The 19,712-nt window shown below is 41.5% G+C and overlaps 1 protein-coding gene across 1 annotated transcript in view; it reads left to right on the top strand.

Moving 5' to 3' along the window:
- Positions 1 to 19,712, top strand: part of GLRA2 (glycine receptor alpha 2) — a 165,746-nt gene that overhangs the window by 124,175 nt on the left and 21,859 nt on the right. Inside the window, 1 exon segment of the mRNA XM_032226714.1 lies at positions 18,683 to 18,832. Within this exon segment, the coding sequence (XP_032082605.1) occupies positions 18,683 to 18,832 (150 nt within the window).

The raw sequence follows: 19,712 nt of genomic DNA, 5'->3' as shown, positions 1-19,712 counted from the left end.
TGCAATATGTTGCTTTTTAGTGTATAGGTTGGTGCATGGCTTGTGTGTCTCAAGGTGGCTGCTTTTCTATGTGCATGCCAGGTTGGTGCAAGGCAGCTTTGCCAGATTTTGTGTGTTTCTGTGTGATACCTGGTTGTTTAGGTAATTGTGAGGTGGTTGCTGGTTCTGTGAGCTTCCTGGCACTGTCCTTTATAATTTCCCACAATGCCTTGATGGTTTTTATTCTAGTGGCTTTGTCTTTCCTGTTCTTAGGGTTAGGGAAAAAAACTGGTTTCATCTGCAGTCTTTTGGGGGGAAATTGTTATTTTTTGGTGTTTTCCTGGCACTGTCATCGTTTGTGTGTGTGGGTGTGTAATGTCCCACAGTTATCTACACATTAATAATGATCAAGTACTAATAATATTTCCTTATACATTTTAATGACCTTTCCTTACATAATTGGTATTTTCTTTCATACTTTTAGATTTCTAATTGCTGTTTCTGTTAGTTAGCAATTGATAAAACAAATCCCACGTGAAAAAGTATTCGAAGCCTTCTTGATTTTAATTGTCAATTTATTCATTCCTGCACATTCTAATATTTATTCATTTTCATATCTTTGTTTTTTCCACTGTTGTGCAAACACAATTCCAACAGCTGTTAACATGTGTAAAATTAAATATGTACTTATTCCCTTTGAAATACAAGTAGTATGTAGTAAGCTATTTACCTTCTGTAAGTAGCTCTTTTATTGTTTTGTGTACTTATTTTAATCTTATTTAAGTAGTAAGTGCACAAAATAATAAATTTCCTTTTTATATCTTCTTTTTGTAGATCATCCATTGGGGCAAAGAATTCAGTGACATCGTCTTGGCCACTCCCATCCGGTCACATGACTGCCAAGCCGCTCCCACCCAGTCACATGACCGGCAAGCCACTCCCACCCGGTCACATGGTCAGCAAGCCACTCCCACTTGGTCACATGGCCAGCAAACCACTCCCACCCGGTCACATGGCCAGCAAGCCACTCCCACAAAGGAGGCCACACCCACAGAGTAGGTTCCAAAAAATTTTGAAACCCACCACTGCCTTGTAGAAAACTATTATAACTGAGACACAAGGTATTTTTAATGTGGTCTCAAGAAATTTAGTATGGACTTTTTCTAGAACAGCAAAAAGGAACTACATGGGCCAACAGGGTCCAGAATAGCAATTGTACTCTAACTTTGGTTAAATATGCAGAGATAAGTGATGTCCTTTAGTTTAGGAAACAAATAGCAATGTTGTCGTTCATCTGAAACACAGTAATCTGTCGATACTTGTAGTGGCTTCCTTATGCCGTATCATTTGCATATAGAAGAATTGGATTATATTTACCGTATTTTTCTGAGTATAAGACACTCTGAAGTATAAGATGCACCTAGCTTTTGGGGAGGAAAATAAGTTAAAAAATCTACCTCTCCCTCCCAGCAATTAGCCACCTTGCAGAAAACAGCAAACAGCTCTTTCAGTTTCAGTTCAGCCTGATTAGCACAGGAAAAAAAATCTGCCTCTGCCTCCCAACAATTTGCCTCCTTGCAGCAAACAGCGTGTTTCAGTTTCAATTTCAGCACAGACTGATTAGTACAAGCAGCTGATTGTTGGTTGGATCAGCCTCCCGACAATCAGCTGTTTCAGGCTATAGGGATTGCCATAGCCTATTGCTGCCTCCACATGCTCCATTTTTAGCCTCTGTATGCCCTATTCCCTGCCATTCTGGGCAGCAGGGATTGGAATGGACAGAAAATGCAGTACATGGAGGCCGAAAACGGGGCATGCAGAGGTGGCAATAGACAATGGCAATCTCTGCATTCTGAAACAGCTGATGGACAGGAGGTCGATCCAACTGACAATCAGCTGTTTGTGCTAATCAAGCTGTGCTGAAGCTAAAACTGAAACAGGCTATTTGTTGTTAGGAGACAAATTGCTGGGAGACAGAGGTTGAAGGGTGGGGGCAGCAGGTGGGTGGGACTACATTCTGTGTATAAGACGCACCCAAATTTCACCCTCTTTTAGGAGGAAAAGTGTGTGTTATACTCTTAAAAATACAGTAATTGCTAATTTCAGGAGTTGTTAGGAAAGGTCATTCAGCTTGATTCATTAATTGAAGAGAAACAGCTAAGAATATAAATTGATTTAAATAAATAAATAGAGCCATCATATACCATGTTTCCCCAAAAATACAACATGTCCTCATAATACAGCCATGCCACATTTTTCTGCTGGACAAAAATATAAGCCCACCCCACATATAAGCTCCCTGGACAACCCCCCACCTCCGTCCAGGCAGAGTGCCACTCACCAACCTAGCAGTATCCCGAAGGTGCCAAGCTGCGGGAACCTGGGGGAGGCAAAGGTGATCACGTTGCTTGGCATCTTTGGGATACCACTAGGTTGGTGAGCAGCGCTATGCCAAGTTGAAGAGGGGCGTTGCCGGGCGGCTACTCTCTTGCGAGCGGACTTCCAAAGAGCTGGGCACAGCCTCATGGGCTAATGGCTGTGTTGCACTGTCACAGCAGCGCAACATAACAGCCATGAAGCGATCACGCTGACGAGCAGCCACACAGCAAACCCTCTTTGCAGCCGGGCACAGCGCCAATCACTGACCTAGGGATATTGCCAAGCTGCGTGAGCGCCTGTTTGCTGCCACCCGGCTCCCGCATCTTGGCGCCTTTCAAATGCCAGTGAATGGCGCTCTATGCGGCTGGACAGGGGGGTTGTGTGAACGGCTGTTATGCTCTCGCTCGCCCATCTCCCAGACTCACGATGCATGGCCCAACTCTCATTACGGAGCTAGGGCAGCTGGCCCACAACCATAGAGCATGCGCCCAGAGTGGCCACTGCCAAAAGATTCGGGTTGGAAGCTGCGGAAAAAGTCAGACTGGGATGGCACCGGCAGCGGAGGTGCCCATCGTAAATATGAGTCAGTTTCCAAACGTCTGAATTTTGATCATGTGACCTTGGGCATGATGCAACAGTTGTAAATGTCATAAGTCCCTTTTTCAGTGAATTTTGAACGGTTACTAAATGAACTGTAGTAAATCAAGGACTGCCTGTATCTACTTCTTTGATTATAGAAACACCTTTGATTGGGTCAGTCATGTTGAACTGTGAATATTCTTAGGAAAGTGAGACTCCTAGAGCATCTCATCATTCTCATCTGAAATCTATACAGAGGTCAGAAAGTTGCAGTCAAGTCAGAATATGACAAAACAGACTGGTTTAAAATTGGCAAAGGAGTGATACAAGACTGTATACTCTCTTCTTGCCTATTCACCCTATATGTCAGATAGATATTGATGGAAGCTGGGCTGGAAAAAGATGTGTAGCATTAAATGTGGAGGAAGAAACATCAATAATAATCTGTGCTGATGACACTATGATAGTCCAAAATTAAGATAATCTGTAAATTTTAGCACTGAAAATCAAAGAGCATGATAAAAAGAGATTAATAAGATTAAAGAAGACTAAATTAATGACAAGTGCTGTAAACAGTCTTATAAATGACAGTAAAAGTGTTGAAATGGTGGATAATTTCTGCCTTTTAGGATCAACAATTAGCTGCAAAGGAACCAGTAGTCAAGAAATATGCCACAGACTAGTATTTAGCAGACTAGCCATGAAGGTCTTGATAAAATAATCAGAGGCTGGGATGTGTCTATATTAAAAAAGATCAGAATAATGCAATGGTTTCTTGTGACGCGCTATAAAAGCAAATGTTGGAGTTTGACAGAGTATTCACACTTTTGAATTTTTGCATTAGAGAAAACTCGTTTAAAAACCATGAATAAACAAGAAAACAAGTAAATGAATCTTCAGATAAACCAACCCAGAGTTCTCACTTGAGGCCCAAGTGACCAGGCTCAAATTATCTCTAATAGCTCTTTGGAGAAATTTATAATTCTGAGAAGGGCGGAAGGAAAGAAATGAAGGGGAGGACCAGCAGCAGGATAGATGGACTCAATTACAACAGTAATGGGTGCACCATTAGAAAAAAATGAACAACTACAGTAGATTAGAGATAAGATCATTATACTAATGGAGTAGTGTGACCTATTAACACTCTACATTTTACAGAAGTGAAAATGTTATTTACAAAAACAATATGTTTTCCAATATATGTACAGAATAGTAGAAAGGTACGAAATAAGGTACTACTTAATTTTCTCCCTCTTATGTCTCTTTTCTTCTCTTTCAACTTGTAATTTGGCTTTTTTCCTCTCTTTATCTCAATTACTGATCCTGGAATATCTCTGAATTTTCTCCTGATCAACTTGCTGATAAAAAGTTTTTAACTTACACAAAAGTGCTTTTTCAAGGGGCAACTGGACTTTCTGGTTTTTCTTTGAAAACATTTCACTTCTCATCCAAAAATTCATTTGACTGGATGGTGGGGAATGGAAGCATTTATACTCCTTACAGACAGCTGGTCATTTGCATTCTTTTAGCGGGTCGTTAAGGTCACCTGGAGGTTTATCTGTGTCATCAGGATCACCTGAATGGTGTGTGGAGCCTTCTTGGAACTTTTGAAAGGACTCTGTTGTAGATTGGAGATAGATGATGTCTATCCCTCCCCCTCTGTTGAGAGAGGGCTGTGCAATTTTGACATAGATGGCCTCTTTGACCCCTCTTTCCAACCAGTGAGACTCTCTGTTCAAAATGTTTATGAATGCATGTCACAACATAGAAGAACAAACACATCAGGACCAGATTCAGCAGTCCACCTTCATTTAAAAGGCACAGGCCACTCTTTTCAAGACAGCAAAGTCTACATTTTGGACAGAGAAGTAGCTTTGATTCTTAAAGTGAATGAGCCACACCCATCAAGCCATCCCAATGATCTACTCTGAGCAGCTCCTCAGAATATAACCTTAACATAATATACTATAATTTGTGAATCTGGGACCTTAGATCTTACATGACACCCCTACAGTATTTCATAAGAAAAATGTCACAGAATTATTTGTGCTTAATATAATAATAATAGTTCTTCTGTAAATGGAAGAGAGTCCCATGAGACTGAATTGGCAGTAGGTAAATGAAAACTATCATTTGACACTGGTGAGTGAATGGATGTATGAATGGGCAATTGAGTTTGTAGGGGACTGGGAGTCGATCTCAGTTGCTGTCAAGAGTGAATCACTGAATTGTATGCATGGTGGAATGGCAGGTAAGTTTAACTATAATAATTATAATAATCATAATACTGAGGAGCTGATGGAAATATGATATTGCTCTCTGGTAGATAGAAATCAGTAGCATAAAGTCACATTGAAGACACTAAAAGCTTTGGAGTAGCAAAATTGGGGGAGCAAATCAGCTCCCATCTGCAATAATTGCATCTGGATAGAGCAGTTTGACTTCTGTCTGCTCAATTATCCTACAGTGGAGTATTTGTATCCTGGTATTTGTCTACTCTGAGTTTGATTATTTGGGGGACATCATTAAGTGGGCATGAAGGCTAGGTGCAGAGTACCGCCTTACCTTTTTGGAAACTGGCAAGTAGCCTTCTCAGATACTCTCAAAGCTTTATGGGAGCAAAGTCCCAAGTGATCTAAATAATCAGGGGCTCCCATGAGTAGGTCTTTAAATTGCCTCTAAGGATATCTTTTCTGAAGCAGGAAGAAGAAATTACTTGTGATATAATAGAATCATCAGAGCCTTGCCTGCAGAGACTTGGCCTTGGGTAAGAATGGTCACTATAGGAACCTGATAGATGCTTAGTAACCTTGCTGAGCAGGTTCCTTTGCCCCCCCCCCCCCACCACCACCACTCTGTCTTCTACCTTGCAGCAGGAGAGAGAAACACCAAAAAATATGAAACTTTCTCCAATAATCCCTCATTCCTGAAAACACTGTATATTGTAAATTTAGCATCTACCTGATTTCCTTGAATTCACTAGGGGAGACTTGGCAGGACAGCAGTTATGAGAGTGAACAGATTATAGCCTCCCAGTGTGCCCTCTGTCAAAATTGTTGTTTGGGAAGTACTTTTCAGCTAGAACTATAATTCTCTCTGGCTGGAGAATGAGCCTGTCACTGCTTCTGGTACCACAAAGACATCTTGGGTATCTGTCTGACAGGGTTGTGATTGCACTTGCTCACTAATGGATTTATTGTCAGGTGGTATAGAAGAGCACAAAGATGACCTTGGAGGAAATATACCATGATCATTAGTAAAACAAGAGTTTATTTGGGGAAAATAAGAAAACGTAAGAAAGAAACTAATTATTCTCTTTGGTATAGGAGAGAGGAAAGGAAAGAACACAGTCAAGTCTTCAAGATTCTGTTATTGTATAGCCTATGTCAAGAAAGAATTTTATTTTTTTTCCTTCTTCTAAGAAAGTAGAGTTTGAATGTTTCTTGTGATACCTGTTTCCTGATCTGGCCTACTTTTAAGTAGACAAATGGACTATCTATCACTGCTCCATTAGAGATGTTATCAACCTTAGTATTACTCATTAGCAGCTGAGCATAAATAGCATAGTCAGGAGGTGATTCTTGGCCACCAGGTCAATAACTAGGTTTGGAATCTGGCTTTATCTCCTAGATCAGTGATGGCGAACCTATGACACGCGTGTCAGTGCTGACACGCGTAGCCATTTGGGGTGACACGCACAGGATTTCATGCGATTCATCCTCGGCTCCTGCACGGCCGCCGAGGATGAAAGAATCTGTGCTGGAGGAACGGGGGGGCAGGACGTGTGATCTCCCCCGCCCACACTCACTTACTGTATCGCCGCCGCCCCTTTCTGAGCGCAGGGGCTGCTGGTAAGGCGTGCGTGCCGTGCGCACACACGTCATCAGCGCGACGAGGGAGGACCCGCAGGAGAGGAGCGCGGGAACAGTGCGCGCCTCTCTCCAGTCAGGCCGGCACAGAGAGTCTACTCCTGGGACTGTCGGTTACGACCGCACCACACTTATCTCAGTTTACGGCAGGGCTGTGGAGTCTGCTGCTTCCAGCTCCATGTCCTCATCAACATGCCGCTCCGGCCCGCCCCCGCTATGAATATTCATATTCTTCGCCCTCGCGTCACTAGGAATATTCATAGCAGGGGCGGGCTGGAGCGTCATGTTGATGAGGACGTGGAGCTGGAAGCAGCCGACTCCACAGCCCTGGTTCACGGCACCCCAAACAAGTTCAATAATATCAAGGGCAACATACGAAATCGACTGATGAACAAAGAAGTTACTAAGCAGGTATGTTAAATAATTTGTTTTTGGTTTATTAAATACAATTATATATTGCAATTATACACTTTTTGTAGTTTTAAACTATAAATTTCGCAAAATTATGTTTTGTCGAAGTGACACACAACGCGAGTTATGCTCGCGTTTTTGCCGATTTTTGACACACCACGCCAAAAGGTTGGCCCATCACTGTCCTAGATTAAGATGAAGCTTGATCTCTGGATCTTATCTTTCCAATTGTTAACTCCTCACTCTCATAATTGAGCATGGCATGATTATGGAGCAGGTAACTGATCTCTTGTATAAGCTGTCATTGTTTAATGAAGCAAAACAAGCTCTCACTTGTCATCTGACTGTGGTTTGAGATCCTTCAGTGTTTCTTTGCCTTTATTTTGCCAAATTTCCGACAGTTCTTGCTTCTCCTGTTGTGGTGTTTGCATTTCCCATCTGTAAGTCCTTATCAGCTTATCCTCCATGGAAAATGTTGGCAAAAGACAATCTTTCTGGTGGTCACTTAGAGCAGCAGGAAATGTGAGTGAAGAAGAAAGTCGGGCAAGTAGATGAGAAGTAATTAAAAATGAATAAAAGTAAAACTATATACAACTGTATAAAATTATATGACAATACAATGTATAAAAATGTAGGATAGAGTTAAATAAAAAAGTCAAAAGTAGCAAAAAGTTAATGCATGTTGTGGACCCCCACTTTGCATTTCTTTCCAGGGGCATTTTCCACCCTTGCTATGACACTGATGAAGTCTAAGACAAGAGCTATTATTTCAATGCATATATGGTCAATTTGATTTTGGTATTGCCAATCCAATGATATCTACATATGACTCATCTTCTAGGTTTTCTGCTGAAAGGTGGTGTGTCCTATAAGCATTGACTTTTCCTGGCAGAAATATTTCATACTCAAAGGCCAAATTTTTCCATTATCTTAGATACTGTTTCCCTATTATCTTTAGCATTACACTCTATCATAATTAGCATGATATTTTTTGTTTTGTTTTATGAGAAGTTGTTACAAACTGCCACAGAACTATTCCACTTTCTCTGCATCTGTTTCTAGAGCATAATAGTATTGATTGGCTTCTGTTGGATGAGATATTGACCTATTATCATTTTGCACCTGAACATTGATTTTTACATTTCCCCCCCCTAACAATGATGACTACTGGTTTCTTATGTGGTTCTTCTGGTTTGAAATCTCCCATTTCTTATCAGGGAGATGGGTGACTTATAGATTTAATAAATGGATAAAAATAAAATTCCAATTAATTTCTGTTTGCTGATTCCCAGAATGTCAGTATTCAGTATTGATATTTTTATTTGGCTTGTGGTTCTGGCATTTGATTTACCTATAATATACATATATCTGCAGCATTTAACATTCCTTTGTCTCTAACCATATCAGCAGCTGGATATGTTCTGGCTTTAATCCAGCCATAGAATAGAAACAAATAATATTTGCACTTCAACCTTTGCTCTTCCCCAGTAGTTGATTGAATGCTCTGACTAAGAACAGCTCCTCTTCCACAATCATCTTAACATTGTCTTGATTGTGAATGCCCATCCACTTTTTTTAGTAAAATATTGGAGTGGATGACCAGTTCCTTCTCCAATGGATCATATTTATCCTAAGTCTACTCCCACGACCTCCCCATTATGGGGGTCTTTTTGGGAGCTTACAGTTCTGATAGCTGACAGTCTAATTGAAACACATTGTACACTGCAAGGTACTAATCCATGATAGAAATGAATAGGATTGCTTTCTGAAGAAATGTTTGGAATGAACAAGTACATATTTACAGATGTAGTTGAAGCATTGAGATGATCTTTGAACCTATGAGCATTAAAGATTGTGGTAAATATTGCATGCTTATAAAGTAGAAAAGAGTCCTCCAATAATCTCAATTAAATGTTAAGCTAACCAGGTGTGCAAAGGAAAAGATATTTCTTCAGCTATAAAATGACCAGCTGCATTATATTTGTGGTGTTCACAAGATGGAAGGAAGACTGTGTGTGGGGTGGTGGTGGATGTGTTTGTGTACTCCCTGTAGAATACTATTAAAGGAAATACTTGGGGCAATCAAAAAGATATGGAGCAAGACAAAACACAGTGATCCTTCACTTACATATTTATAGTAACAAGTATATTTAATATAGAAACCTTAAAAATGATATAGATTCCTGTAATTAAATTTGTGCAATATATTAACAACAAAGGCAGATTTTTTAAAAAAAATGGGTTTAGAGAATATATATTACTAATTGTACACTTTGGGGAGGATGAATAGAATATTTCTGTATTTTCCAAATTGTTTGGATATAAAATATGTTTTTCCAGATGGAGATCTATTTAGAACCCCAGAACAGTTAAATATTCTGTGGTTTGTAACACCACCTGCCAGCATCCCAAACTGGATTATGTTGCCTGCATCTACTATTTTATCCTTTTTGCTCTCTCTTCTATATGTAATACAACTTCTATTTATATAATCGCAGCATACATAAATAGTGTCACACAGTGAACCACCTACAAATACTGGTCAAGAGATCCAACTTTGATTCCTGAGTAACTGAAGGTCACATGATAGCTGCTTCCACAGGATCTGAGAGATACAATATTTATCTTGTTAATCCCAGTGGGAGTTTTACTGATGGTTGCTAGGGATGCAGGGCTTCATACCCGGGATATCATGTTTTATTTATTACATAGCAATGAAAATATAGTTTTGTTTGCATAATTCTGTATGCAGTTCTGCTTTGGGAAGAATTTATATAGAACGCTGATTATTTAGAAAAATGCAAATCTATGAAAGTGAATTCTCTTGTATAGAAACCTTTGAAGCATTTTATATCCATGCATGTGTGCATTGATTTCATTCTCCGTCTGCATTGGAGATGGAAAAAATTGTAAACGAGAATAAAATAAGCACGTCCACTTTGAACATGTGCTACAATTCTAAAAGTAACAAATTTTAATATATGTAAAACTTGCTTCTTGTCAAAACCATTTCACCTGTGAAGTCAAATTGCAATACTACAAATAATAAAGAATTACTAGACAGAACTGTTATCTTACTATATTTGTATTTCACCATTGAGAGCAATACAGATAATCCTTGTAATTGCAACTGGGCCAGAATTTGGACATAAGTCATCATGGTCCTAAGTGAAAGCATCACATTATTATACTTGATAATGTATAATAACTTGATAAACCATCATTTTTATGATAGTTGTTAAACAGCCATTGTCAGAAAACATTTTTAAAAGTTAAAATGTGGTCATGTGACTGCAGGACACTGCAACTGGGTATAATATAAGACGGTTGCCATGACTGTGGGGATTAGTGCAGCAGCCATAACTGAAGATAGGTCATAAGTGTCTTCTTTTGAGCTCATTAATTTTGAATGGTTGTTAAGTGAGTGGTCATATGTCAAAGACTACCAAATAGTTAAAATTATCCAGCTAAAATAGGAACTGGACCTTTGAGATGAAGAAAGGCCAAGTCACAATTTGTTTCAGATTTGTGACTTTCCAGTTTGGTGTTGCAGCGAGACAATTGAAGATGTGGGTGTCAGCCTCTGCTTTGCTGCTGCTTCGGCTGCCATTGAAACGGGGAGGGGGGCATGGTATTTGGGAAGGGAATCATTATGTGCTGGAGGAAGATTCTAGATGCTGGCCTGACCATCTCATTGCGCATGCGGAGGAAGGGAGTTCCGCCAAGGTTAACTGTCCAGCATTCCATCCTGGTGATGTTTTTGAAGATACCTCCCACCTGACAGTTGGGTGAATTATAATTGGACTATGGACTGGGGTGTCAAGAGGAGGGGATTGAATTATACATGATATTCTTTGCTTTCGCGACTAATTAACCAGATTCAGCTTTGCTTCACTACTATTCATTTGTAATTAGTAAAAGTACACTTAATCTCAAGCAAATGGAGTTGTGGTTTCTTTCCTGATTATTAAATGAAGTAGCATCTGACAATAAGCTGAATCTCACCTCGCACCCAACCTGGAGCGAACAACTTCCGAGGGGGGTCCCCTCAAAGAAGAAATGAAAGCAACCAGGAAGAAGACATGGGCGCAACAGCAGCACCATCTTTAACAGAAATGCTAGCTGACCTGAGAGTGGAAGAGCCTGCTGTTCGACCCAGATGGACTTGGGGTGTGGGACAGAAAGAGGAACCTGAGGAATTACAAACTGGAGTCACGAGAGGAGGCCAAGAAAACCCCCAGCTGCTGACTGGAGTGGTTCTGGAGAGGAAGATTACAAAATGTCCCAAGCCATGAGACTCCTCGAAGAGGCATGGAGTGAACGCTGAATTCGAGAGAGAGATGTGGAAAGGGAACCAGCAGAGGAACTGGAAAAAAGGTACCCACTGCATAGCTTAAGGGAGACTGGAGGGGCCGAAGGTGGATGTGCGCAAGAAAACCCAGCACCGACTTCCCCCCCTGCGGCTAGAGACATTCAAAGAGCGGGGGGGGGGCAGGCGATGCCGGATGGCTAAGGTCCCACCCTTAAGCGTAAAATATGATGGAGAGCCCAGCGGCCTCGGGTTGTTTATTATTCAGGTCTGGAATTATATGGAAATATATGGACCTGATTTGGTTACTGATGAATCTAAAGTGAGAATAGTGTTAAGGGCTTTGGAGAAGAAAGCAGCGAACTGGATGGTTGGACTACATAATAGTAACTCCCCTCTCTTGAGGAATTTTGATGACTTTATGGCAGCAATGAGGAGAAGGTTTGATGACCCCTTGACCGAGCGTCGAGCTAGATTAAAATTTACAACCCTCAGACAGGGAAAGAAAACTGTGCCTGAATATGTGCAGGAATTCCGGGAGTTGTCAGCCTATATGAGGGAGTGGCCAGAAGAGGCCTTGCTGGATTGATTCACTGATGGCTTGAATAAAGATGTTTACCAACAATGCATAAACAGGTGCATTCCCCGCCGTTTGGAGCCTTGGTATGAGAGTGCTGCAGATAGAGTGCTGCAGATAGAGCCAAGGTGGCGCAGTGGTTAAATGCAGCACTGCAGGCTACTGCTAGATCAGCAGGTCAGCGGTTCAAATCTCACCGGCTCAGGGTTGACTCAGCCTTCCATCCTTCCGAGGTGGGTAAAATGAGGACCCAGATTGTTGGGGGCAATATGCTGACTCTCTGTAAACCGCTTAGAGAGGCCTGAAAGGCCTATGAAGCAGTATATAAGTCTACTGCTATTGCTAGATATTGAGTTGGACTTAACCAGGCTTCGTTGCATGGATGAGGGAGAAGTTGAGAAATCCCCTCTACCGCCCCCCTAAAACCCCCCTCCCAAGGAGTGAAAAGGGGGGTAGGGGAGTTTTTGCAGGCAAGCCCAAGCCCTCCACTTGTTTCTGCTGTGGGAAGGAGGGGCATCGTGCTGTAAATTGCGGAGTGAAGCTGACCCACTCTGCTCCACCCTCCCGGAGGGAGAAGAAACCTGAGAAGTCTCCAGGCAAGAGAAAGGAGGCTGCCTTTGCTGGAGAAGATGTTTCTTGACACTTCGAGCCAGAGGAGGGGGGAAGCGGAAGTCCCAGCTCATCTTATGACAGTGATTCTCATCACTGGGTAAGTTCGTGTTCTGGCCCTATGCTTATTCCAGTCGAGCTTAGAGTGCCCTCTTCTGGCGCAAAAGAAAAACTCATGGCTCTATTAGATTCTGGGTGTTCCCGTTGCATGATAAGCCCTGAAAGGTTGAGAAGCTGGGCTTGAAGCTAAAAACTTTGAAAATCCCTATTGCTTTTTGCCAAATAGATGGCTCTATTGCGGGAGGTGGTCCTGCTCATTTTTCCACTGAACCCATCGAGATGTGGATGGGTACCCACCAGGAAATAATAACTTTTATTGTGGCGCCTGTGATGGATCGGCCCTTTATTTTAGGGCTCCCCTGGCTCCGTAGATGGAACCCACATATTAACTGGAAAGAGGGGTGGTTGCGAATTCGGACAGCCACACCTCCTGAGAGGAAAGTTGAAGCTCCAGCCTCTGATACTACTACCCCCACACTGGCAGCCTGGGGGCAGGAGAAAATTGAGGGAGAGGAAAAAATACCAAGGGAATATTGGGACCTCAAGGATGTTTTTAGTGAAAAGTCTTCTGATAAATTACCCCCCCCCCCCAGACCCACAGATTGCACCATTGATATTTTACCTGGAGTAAAGCTTCCAAAGCCCCAAATATATTCAATGACCCCTAGGGAGATGGAGGAAATGACGAAATTCATTGATAAAAACTTGGAAAGGGGATTCATTGAACCCGCAAGGCCCAAGGTGGCAGCCCCAGTATTGTTCAGAGAGAAGAAAGATGGCTCCTTCAGATTATGTGTGAATTTCAAAAACTTAAACTGCATCTCTGCTCAGAACTTCTACTCCTTACCACTGATGAAGGACATGCTGGCCCAACTGGGGAAGGGCCGGATTTTCACTAAATTGGACCTAAGGGAGGTGTACTATAGGGTCAGAATTAAAGAAGGGGACGAATGGAAAACTGCTTTCAACTGCCCCCTTGGTTGCTTCCAATTTTGAGTAATGCCATTTGGCCTCCAGGGGGCGCCAGCAGTCTTCATGCAGTTGATTAATGAGGTTTTACATGACCATCTTTACAAAGGCATAATGGTCTATTTAGACGATATCCTTATTTACATGGAAACACGTAAAGAACATGTGAAGCTTGTTCACACGCTTCTGAAGAAACTCCGAGCGGCAGAACTGTATGCCAAATTGTCCAAGTGTTAATTTCATCAGGAGAAAGTTGATTACCTGGCCTATCAGATCTCCCACAAGGGGATAGAGATGGACCCCGCTAAGGTCAGGGCTGTCACCGAGTGGGAGGACCCACATACACGTAAGCAATTACAGAGATTTTTGGGATTTGCTAACTTCTATCGTCAACTTATTCCCTCCTTCGCTAAGATAGCTCTCCCAATAACTAACCTTCTTAAATCGAAAGGAGGGCCTAAGCCTAAACCTAGCAAACCTTTGGACTGGACTATGGACTGTCAAGCTGCTTTCGAAGTTGAAACGCCTCTTTGAGAAGGAACCGCTCTTCAAGCACCCTGACATGGACGTGCCTTTCGTGGTCCAAGCTGACGCTAGTGATGTGGCAGTGGGAGCTATACTACTTCAAGCAAATAGCCAAGGTAAATTACAATCCTGCGCTTACACCTCTTGCAAACTGACTGACACAGAAAGATGTTGGGCTATTTGGGAGAAAGAGGCTTTTGCTGTTCGTTGGGCTTTATCAACCTGGCACCATTTTCTGGAGGGTGCCAAGCACCCTTTTGAGGTGTGGACTGACCATAAAAACTTGGAGGCATTGAGAATCCCCAGAAAACTTTCTCCTAAGCAAATGCGCTGGGCTCAGCATTTCAATAGATTCAATTTCACCTTGAAATACATTCCGGGAGGGAAAATTTTTATTGCTGATGCTTTATCCAGACTCCTTCCGTACAACTGTTCTAAGCTCAGTGTTGTTCAGCCTGTCATTCCCACAAAGAGCCTAGCTGCTCCTGTTGTTACTAGAAGTCAAACAACTTCCAGTCACTGAGGACTTTCTATCTAACCTAAAAAAGGCCCTCACTGAGGATGACTGGTTTCAACAACACATGGATGAATGCACTATAAAAGATGGATTGGCTTGGATTGGAGCAAAGTTATACATCCCTGTGTCCATTAGGACCATTGTACTTCAACGGGCTCATGACTCCCGGATGGCTGGACACTTTGGGTTCGTTAAGACCCTGCACCTCGTTAAGAGACAATTTTGGTGGCCGTCTCTGAAAAAAGACATTGAGGCTTATGTAGCTAGTTGTCCAGTTTGTGCCGCTGCTAAATGCCCTCTGGGTAAGCCCCAGGGGTTGCTCCAGGCGGTGGCCCGCCCAGTAGCCCCCTGGAAGGAGATCTCCATGGATTTCATTGTTGAACTTCCAGAAAGTCAAGGAAACACAGTAATCTGGGTTATTACTGACTTATTCTCCAAGCAAGTTCATTTCATCCCTTGCTCCAAGATACCTTCCGCTAAATCTCTCGCTAAGATGTTCATCTCATATATCGCTTACATGGGGTACCTGACCGCATCATTTCGGACAGGGGTGTTCAGATCACCTCCCTATTCTGGAAATAATTCCTGAAGAGGATTGGCTCTGCCCAAGGGTTCAGCTCCTCCCACCACCCTCACACTAATGGGGCATGCGAGAGGACTAATTCTGTGCTGGAGCAATATTTACGTTGTTTCATCAACTACCAACAAGATGATTGGGTGGAATTGTTGCCTCATGCTGAGGTAGCTTACAACAATTGCGTGCACAGCAGCACTGGCTTTACCCCTTTTTGTGTGGTGTACAGCCAGGATTTTGTGCCCATTCCTGAGATTCGTCGTGAGCAGCCACAGGTATCTTCGCTGTCCAGGTGGAGTGATTGCCTTCGGGATGTCTGGCCTTTGGCACTCCAGACTCTAGATGCTGCGCACCGCGCTCATAAGAAACAGGCTGATAAGGAACAGACTAAACCCCATGAATATAAGGTTGGTGATCAAGTTTATTTATCCACTAGATTTCTTCAAATGACGCAGAAGTCAAAAAAGTTGGGCCCCAAGTATGTTGGCCCGTTTCCAATTGTCAAGATCATCAACCCTGTCTCCGTCTGTCTCCAGTTACCTAGGCATCTCAACCGAGTTTACCCTGTTTTTCATGTTAATCTCCTGAAGCCTCAATTCACTTCTTCATTGAGAGCACCTCTTCCTCCTCCTCCTGCTCCACTTTTGATAGAGGGAGAGCAGCATTTCGAGATCTGTGAGATTTTGGACTCTCGTAAGCGGCGGAACCGTGTCCAGTACCTGGTGGCTTGGAAACATTTCCCCCTATCTCATGCTGAATGGGTTGACGAGTCCCATGTTCGAGCTCCTCGTCTGCTCCGCAAGTTCTACTCTGCCTATCCTGACAAACCCTGATTCTTGGACAGTCTGCTAATTTTTTGTGTGTGTTTTTCTCCCTTCCCCTTTCTCTCTTTCATGTCTTGTTGACTGTCTGTTTGTTTCTGTTCTTTTCATTTCTGCAGGTCTGGATCGCCCTTTTCTGGAGGAGGGGCGGATGTCAGCCTCTGCTTTGCTGCTGCTTCGGCTGCCATTGAAACGGGGAGGGGGGGCATGGTATTTGGGAAGGGAATAATTATGTGCTGGAGGAAGATTCTAGGCGCTGGCCTGACCATCTCATTGCGCATGTGGAGGAAGGGAGTTTCCCACCAAGGTTAACTGTCCAGCATTCCATCCTAGTGATGTTTTTTTGAAGATATCTCCCACCTGACAGTTGGGTGAATTATAATTGGACTATGGCCTGGGGTGCCAAGGGGAGGGGATTGAATTATACATGATATTCTTTGCTTTCGTGACTAATTAACCAGATTCAGCTTTGCTATGCTACTTTTCGTTTGTAATTAGTAAAAGTACACTTAATCTCAAGCAAATGGAGTTGAGTGGTTTCTTTCCTGATTATTAAATGAAGTAGCATCTGACAGTGGGGCTCTGTAAATCCTAGCTGATCCCTCTTCATTTGGGAGGCCCCAAGGGGCTAAAGTCATCCTGGAGGCGATACAAAGAAAGGAGGGACCCTTTGCTGATTGTGAGAGAGCAGCGGCTCTCCTGCTCAATCCAAGACACCCTCCCAACCAACGAAGAAGAGAGACAGCCATTATGGCCAGACTGAACCCAAGGCAACTGAAGAAAGAAGCACTAATGAGCTATTTGTGAACTGAGTATTGGAACTGCATGAGATGACTTTCAACTTCTATTTTAGAGACCTATCCATAAATAAAAGAATTACTGAAAAAAACATTCTCCAAAGCGTAGAGAAAGTAGCGAGTTACTATGCAGAGATAGATTACAGACACAAAAAAGAAATGAAACTATAAGGGGAGACTATTAAGTTTAAACTATAAGAAAGACCAGATTAGAATTTACAGTATTGTGAAAAGTGATTTAAACTTGCAGATAATATTTTTTGATTACTGGAAGAAATGTTATAAAGAAAAATGATCTTTTTGACTATTTGACAATCAGCTGATATATCTTTCGCTTGGTTTCAATATTGGAAGCTAGAGCTAAGATGACTCCTACTGATAAAAAAAGACATTACACTACTACATAGTTGGAAGAGACCTTGAAGCCAGGTTTGATAAAAAGAAGGGAAACAAAGTGAAGAAAGGCAAACAACCCCTGGAACAATGGATTATTTTAAATAGAACTTAGTACAAGTGGAAAGAGAAAGGGCAGGGGGACTGGGGGACAAGAGAAAGATGGTAGCTATGAGATTTGCTTTCTGGCAGTTTGGGAGTAAATGGTGAGCCTTTTGAAGACTTTCAAAGTAGTGTGGATGGTCTTTTTTTGGAATTGTTTTGAACTGCTCTTGAGTCTATGCGGGTGGACTAATGAAACATGGGGGGATTTGATGGGCCGCTCTGGATTATAAATACTGTTTGATAGAACATCCTAAGAAGAAGAAAAATTAAACAAGATCTACAAATTTGGACAATTTAGAGGAAGTAAATTGACTCTGAGGAATATAAATGTAGTTGATTCTGAAAAACAGCTGCGTCTTTTGTTTTTCCTCCTATCTTACTATGTCTTTGATATTTTGTTGATGAACTATTTGAATAATTTAAATCAAGTCAGTGAGGGTGAACAAGACCCACAGATCAACGTAGGGCACGTGTTTAGCATGCAGAAGCGTCCTGGTTCAATACCTCACATTTCCAAATAGGGGGATCAAAATCTTGAAATTGTTTCCTGTACAGACAATCCTTGATTTACAATAGTTTGTTTAGTGACCGTTCAAAGTTAAAATGGCACTGAAAAAAAGTGACTTATGACTGTTTTTCACATTTGCAACCATTGCAGCATCCCCATGGTCACATGATCAAAATTTGGCCGCTTGGCGTCTGACTCATATTTATGACAGTTGCAGTCTCCCAGGGTCATTTTTGCAAGCTTTTGCAACCATCTGTCAAATAAAGATAGTGGGGAAGCCAGATTCATTTAACAAACATGTTACTAACTGCAATGATTCATTTAACAACAGTGGCAAGAAAGGTCATAAAATGGGGCAAAATTCACTTAACAAATGTCTCACTAAGCAACAGAAATTTTGGGTTCAGTTGCAATCAAGGATTAAATGTATTCCTAAAACTGATACCCAGAGGAATGGAACAAATGAATGGCAAAGCATAACAAACAATGTAGATTAAATGTGAATGTTTTGTGCTTATCAAATTCTTCAATAATAAAATATAAAAATATTCAGAGGGGCCCTTGTAGATACTAAGAACAATTATTCTGTGTACAATTATTCTGTATATCTCTGTATGCATTGGCAGCCTTGTTCCCAAGCACATTTGTCATTCCTCAGTGCAAGACTCCATGATTTTATTTCTTGCTTCCTTCTCTTGCAGGTGTCTTATGTAAAAGCTATTGACATCTGGATGGCTGTATGTCTGCTTTTTGTCTTTGCTGCATTGCTTGAATATGCGGCAGTGAACTTTGTGTCAAGGCAGCACAAAGAATTTTTGAGGCTTCGAAGAAGGCAAAGGAGGCAACACAAGGTACAATATCCTACGTTCAGCATAATTATAACTGCTCATATATTCAATGAAAGGAATTGAGAATTTAAAAGAAATCCATTTACTGCCAGTGGTCTTTGTAATTGGCATACCAATGAGGACAAGCACACCCACATTTAGTCAATATTCAGACTGAATGGTCTTTGTACTCAAACTTATGACATTTAAACAACTTTAAACTAGTTTTGAATATTACTTTCCTATTCAATGTAAATGACTTTTCAGCACTTGTCTTCTCCTGATACTTTTGACCATTATTCTAATAATTATGAAAAAGTTTAAATTCTGCTTTATTTGCCATGGAATCAGTCATAGTATACACCGTATCTGCTAAGTTTTTTTAATGTAAAGGAATGGAAGGGCTCCTAAAAATAATCTATTTATTCGGAGCTGGTTTTGTCTTGGATTTCCTTTGATATTTACCAGGCCATTTAACTGTACTATTTTGGGTTTTTTTATTACTTAATTTGACTTTTCATAGTCAGCCCCAACTGATTTCCTTCTGAATTGCTTCCTGCAGTTCATTCTGATGCCATTCACTAACTATGCCATTCTTTTTGTTATTTTACCTTGTTCCATATGTCATTGCATCATTTCCATTTTTATTTTATTGTTTTGCTATTTGCTGATCAACAAATTTGAGAACAGACACAGGCTGGGACCATTGGAAATGGCTTGAGGGTAAAAGCATCATCAACTTATGGAACAATGGAAATTAGAGCATCAATCCAAATTTCTGGGTAAATTGAGAGCTGGACAAGGAGACAAGATGCTAATATATGCATGATATTATAAACTGGCAATCACCATTATTCATAAGATCATATATACCCCAGTTCTTCTATTAGACAAAATGCTCTTC

The sequence above is a fragment of the Thamnophis elegans genome, chromosome 11, assembly GCF_009769535.1.
Source record: "Thamnophis elegans isolate rThaEle1 chromosome 11, rThaEle1.pri, whole genome shotgun sequence".
NCBI lineage: Eukaryota > Metazoa > Chordata > Lepidosauria > Squamata > Colubridae > Thamnophis > Thamnophis elegans.
The sequence above is the reverse complement of the archived record's forward strand: the minus strand, read 5'-3'. Positions and strand labels throughout refer to the sequence as shown.